This window comes from Opisthorchis viverrini, assembly GCF_000715545.1.
Source record: "Opisthorchis viverrini unplaced genomic scaffold opera_v5_367, whole genome shotgun sequence".
In the NCBI taxonomy this organism is placed as follows: domain Eukaryota; kingdom Metazoa; phylum Platyhelminthes; class Trematoda; order Opisthorchiida; family Opisthorchiidae; genus Opisthorchis; species Opisthorchis viverrini.
Window position 1 is genome coordinate 334,771 of NW_008752027.1, and position 5,686 is coordinate 340,456.

At 46.6% G+C, this 5,686-nt stretch overlaps 1 protein-coding gene across 1 annotated transcript in view; it reads right to left on the reverse strand.

The window, feature by feature from the left end:
• Positions 1 to 2,895, reverse strand: part of T265_10454 (hypothetical protein) — a gene marked incomplete at both ends in the record, with an annotated part of 63,426 nt that extends 60,531 nt beyond the window's left edge. Inside the window, 4 exons of the mRNA XM_009176829.1 lie at positions 2,274 to 2,439; positions 2,481 to 2,618; positions 2,668 to 2,816; positions 2,856 to 2,895. Coding sequence (XP_009175093.1) covers positions 2,274 to 2,439; positions 2,481 to 2,618; positions 2,668 to 2,816; positions 2,856 to 2,895 — 493 coding nt within the window. The remainder of the gene's footprint in view (positions 1 to 2,273; positions 2,440 to 2,480; positions 2,619 to 2,667; positions 2,817 to 2,855) is intronic.
• Positions 2,896 to 5,686: the final 2,791 nt, after the last annotated feature.

The following is a 5,686-nucleotide window of genomic DNA, read 5'->3' on the forward strand; positions in this document are numbered from 1 at the left end:
GCTCGGGTCTTGTATGCGTGTTTCGGAGACACAGCATACATCGATTTTAAGGGAGTACAAGGTTTCAGCAAACATTGCCTGTTTGCCAATTTGGCATAGAGTACGGACGTTAAAAGCTCCTATATAGAAAGGATCTCGTGGATTTAGAAAGGTGTTACTTTGTTTAAGGCTTGTAGGCAGCGTGGAGCATAAGGCCCTTCGGTCAGATGACTGACAGTCAAATGGCCCAGCGACGTTTGCTTGTGCAGTGGGAAGGGGTTGGGGAGGGACATCGGTGGACGCTGAATGGGGCGGGCAAATGATACTTCCCGGTTGCCCAGGCCGAGGAAGGGGGTTTGGTTGAGGTACCCCACCTTGAGCCTTCGACTCAAAGTCTGACCCACAAGGCAGTGGGATGACGTAGGGTTTTGTTCGGGGACCCTGACCCTAGCCTTTTAATCGGATAACCAATCTCAGCTGTTTATTCAATTATCTGCCGTCGTTCTAACACTGATCTGAGGACAAGATACGAAGAAATTCACCCTCGTCAATCTATACTCATTTTGAAACTACGGGAATATTCAGGTAATTACGGTAACGCAAGAGGTCACAATTGTGAATCCAGGCCGAAACTTGCTCATTTTAATTTCGGATACAAAATAAACATACCGCTCACTTCCTTTGGGGAGCTTATCGTGGGTGCCATTCTGTAATGAAATAACTGCGGGGACCAACGATTTACTGTGTTTCATTGAAAAGTTTCCTTTCCATGGATTCGTTCTTATGAGGCATCACAGCGTCAACGTCATCTATTTTCTTTTAGTGTGACTACTTTCTGTGAGATGAGTGGGCAAGCTACAGCATCCCGGGAACGACGGCACGAAGCGAGGCCTGTAAACATACGGGTCCAGCTCTGGTTTCGATGGAAAACACCATAGAGTGACCGAGAACTCAAGTAGTCCGAACTGTTTTGACAAAATCAATCCAACTTCGGCAGCGTTGATACCCCATGACAGTGTGAATGTGCCAATGCTAGTTCATTCATCTGTTTCTCGACGTTTCTCTATGTAGTCGAATACCACCCGGATTAGCGTCATTGAACAAGGTTTAAGTTAGTCAAATCCGAAGTAGTACAGTCGAATTTCCTTATCTGACCTCTTGAGACCGCGTCTAGAGGGCGAATATGGAGAAAACCACTTGTCCATTACTTCGAGTTTCCATTCAGTTTCAATTCGAACCGGTGAATTCTCGATTCTATAAGCTGAAACCTACTAGATGACGATCTAGGATACGAAGGGACTCGACCCCAACCCACAGCTATTCATTTACCTAGCTATTCAGCAGTACAGTACGACAAAGTCCAAATCACCAGTTTAATAAACTTACCGGTGACTAACAGCTGAGTGTTCCCATTTGTGCTAGAAACCTGATCCAGTTGGTATTGACGCCTAGCTCAACTGAGCAAGCAGAAGCTGATAGGATTGAATGCAACTAGGGTCCTTCTCTATTGAAGCGATAATAAAGCAATAACAGCTGTTCGGCTGTAACATCCTCTCGGTGTCCAGCTGCTAGACCACCCGAAGGAACTACAGGAGGCTTTCTATACAGGAGCAGTCAAGATGCCCAGTTTGGGTCGCGGTCTGTAGGTTCGAGCTTTAAACATTGAAGAACCTTGAGCCTGATTGAAACTACAAAACCGACTTCAATGAACATCCCCGCAATCAAAAACTTCTGCTGAATTGACCTCACCGAATTACTACAAAGAACAGGCAACACTAGGTGATCATGTTTCAGTCCGGCTATTACGGCAAGAATTTTTTAACTCACTGCCGTACACATGGATGCATTTTTGTCGAACAGGGTATATTTCAGGGAACAAGTTTTATGGCCAGAACAGGGAACTGATAACTCACTTCAACGGCGTGCTTTTCCATCAGTAGCAACACAAGGAGTCTGCATAGTCATTATTTATCATACTCTGCCCTCTATTTCACACCATATTAACGATTCGCCATCACTTTTACTGCAGTTATTAGAGGTCCATCGTTTGCTGAACAAAGCCTCACTTTCGGCACTTAGGTCTGTCTAGTTATTCTGACGCATCTACATATGTCTAGTCGTTTGTCTAAATCATAAGAGTCTATAACCAGAAACCTAGCAAATTCGATATATGCCTTAAAGGAAGCTAAACGCTCACCATAATCCAACGAGCTGGTTGATCACTCGAACGAAAGATATGTTTTCGAAAGAATCACAAAACTATGACACAGGTAATCAACAAAATATACACTCACAGTGTTGTGAAGCTATTCGTCCAGCTGTCTCGATTACACCTTGGGCGGTGTGTTTCTCAGTGGAAACTACCGTTAGCAAATGCTCAACGACCTCTCGACAAAAGGCCGAACTCAGAGTGACCAGAATACTGGATGCATGGTCTACAATAGCTGGTACGGCCTGCCACTGGTGTCCGAAGGTTAAGTTAGTGCGAGAATATGGCTTACTTTCTGCTGATCAAGAAATCTACTAACTGTCTTGATTAATCCCCTACAGGCTTTGAAATGTTGCAGATTGCCTTGATTCCCATTGAGTATTGTGTCAACGATGTTCAAAAATATATTGATTCGGTTTGACGCGATAGTCTAGAATTGCAGAAGGGGAAATAAAACCATGAAAACGAAGTTCGCTTACCTCGTTGGCATGCTGTCTAAGTAGACAATGAAGATATCGTAAAACTTTCCCCGGATCCTTTGTGCTCAGTTGAATCAGAGATGCCTGAACTGCAATGCGTACAGCCTCGTCAGGGTCATCCACACAATGAACAAGTTCCGTGAATACAACTGAGTCCAAATTAAAGATAATCATTTTTCAATGCTCACATTCAAAGTCTCCCGAGTTAGTCTCCTCTGGTTGACTCATAGAAAGCTAAACTGTGACGCGGAAGTACAAATGCTCATCCACGAGACCTCAGTACATTGTAACTTGCGTCAAATTCCAAATACCAGAACTGAAAAGTGAAATAAATGTGAAATCAGGAGGCTAAACAAAAGGAAATTCAGTTTGTTCTCACCATGCAACTAGAGGGCAAATACCAAAAATTCATTTGGCCTGTTTTATTCAGAAGAATGACGAAGAGCCGAAGTCCCACTAGCATATCACACTCGTGTTGCGTAATTGGCGGCAATACCGGCGTTCTACATTAACGATACTATGAATCCCACTATGATACCCATGCTCATTTCTGTTCCTGGGTTCTTAAATGGAAACTATCAAAGTGATGGATTCCAATCAATCAATCAACCAATCAACTTAGTAGCTACAAACCATGTTTCAACTGCTACAGTTTCGATCACCGCAAAGTGGGAGAGCGTGGGACATGCAGTGAAGCCATGGGGTCGATGGCATGTTTAGTTAGTTCGGGGACTGGGTAATTATGCATCGATGCGCCATTGACTGCGCGACGAACCACTGGTCATTATTCTTTGGTGAGTTGAGTCCCCAGAGACCCTATTCAGAAACGCTATAATTGTCGACGCCACTAAGTTTACCTACTGGTGTTTTCAGATCTCATTGGCACGTCATAAACTGTCATGCACTGTTCAGATCTAAAGCTGCCACCCTGTCGTGGTGGTCAGGCTTCTGTGCTACAATGATCCTGTGAGCTATACTGGCCGAAACTCAGTTCCTATAGGTCAAAGCGTGGAAAGAAGGCCAGTGGAGAGCAGCCCGAAGAAGAACGGCGAGTTCCGGTGCTGTGATTAATCGTATTACGATTGGGTCTGGATGAAAATCCGCAGTCATCTGCGGTGAAAAGGCAGCAAGGCATTTTCCTCGAGAAACCAGCATGTACTTATTGGTGGAAGCGGTGGTGCTGCCTTCCCCAGAGGAAGGATGGGTTAGAAAAGGCCGTCCATAGCAACTGCACATGCCAATCACCGAATGGTTGACCGAGACCGCCGACGCGTCATTCAGTATGGCCAAAATACTGTTAATACCAAACAGCCAATGTTTCTGAAAGGGCACCTGCTGTGCGCAGCCGCATTAGAGTGAGAGAGTAAAACCTCACTGCCTGCGTCCACGGACCACACCGGCCCTCGTAACCGGTGGATCGGACTACTGAGTCATCGGCTTCCGGAAAAGTGCCCGAAAAGACCCTGACAACCTAAAGTCTTACGTCAGAGGCTATGGCTAGGGTTCCCGTACAAACCCTACACCCTCCCACTGACGGGTGGGTACCCCTACCAAACGCCCTTCCGCTAAGACAACCAGGAAGTACCTATCATTTGTCCTTGCAGCCCTTCGCTAACGGACCTTCTTCCACAACCCCTCCCCGCCAATCAAACGATGCAATGATAGATTCCAAAAGGTCCCCACGAACCGACCGGTATAACGGGGTACCTGTCACGAATAATAAGTTTCCCTCTACAAGGTCACTCAACAAGTGTGGCTGGAGCCCCCTACCCAACCCCAATTGACCAGTATAGAATAAACGATCAGGATTCAGGACAATGAGAAGGTCTAGGAACTGGAGGTTGAGAGCTCCAGCACGTGTAAACATTGATTTCAAACAGGTGTCCATCACTCCAACGCGCATTGCACGACATTCCGAGGGATCGGCAATCAATGAAGGAAGCCACAGAAGCAGTAAGACAGGATTTTTACTAAGCATCCTTCATGAGTCACTTAATCAGACATTATAGTGGAGCCTTCCACCATAAGGTGAATCTACAGGGTTACGAAGAGGTTCGAGGGACTAGAGCGAGCATTCCGAACCCCGTACCAAGCAGTGGGCAAAAATTCACGCGTGTGGGCAGGGTGTGTTTCCAGTTCCTTCAGTGAAGTTTTGTCGAACACACATACAATCAGTTCAGCTGCCATGCCACCCGAAGGAAGTACGAGAGCTGGGATACTGCCAGGCTGCTCAAGCCTAGAAGGGGCTGGTTGAGAGGCAGAGGCCGGGCGAGAACCACGGACCCTCCGGTCAGTAAATTCGCGCTCTAACCATCTGCATTAGCACAAAACACCTCGTCGTCTCCTTATTCAGCTGTAAGAAGCGCGGACACGTTGTACAGTAGTTAAAGCTGCCACAATTTCTTTCCCGATATTCTGGGGATTTAGGAGTGGATTGCGCTAGCTAAGACCATTGGTGCTGAAAACAGGGTTGTTCGTAGATTTCTCTCAGGTATTCGGAGGGAAAGCTGTGCAGTAAAGACGACAGCTTGGATACGCACTATCAGCAACCGACAAAAATCAGTCAAACTTCTCCAGCAATCATCGTGGTTCCTTTCCGGCAAATTATCTTGATGCGTTACGATGTATAATAAGTACTGACACCGGTAGAGCCACAATAACACCATCTGACAAGACAGAGGCGGTTATCGGCCACATTTTTGCAATACGAGAAAGAAACAGAAGGTGCCACAGAATGTGCTCTCGGGCCATCTGGGGGCGAGATGGCCCAAGTGGTTAGAGCGCGAATTTACTGACCGGAAGGTCCGTGGTTCGAATCCGACCTCCGCCACTCGACTTCCCCTGTCTAGGTTTGGGCAACCTGGCAGTATCCCAGCCCTCGTGCTTCCTTCGGGTGGCATGGCAGCTAGGCACCGAAAGGGTGCTACAGCTGAATGCTTTCTTTCTTTCCCTGACAAAAAGCTTCCGAGGACCAGTTGAACGAACCAGATGGAACAACCTGTGGACATTTCCAGGATGT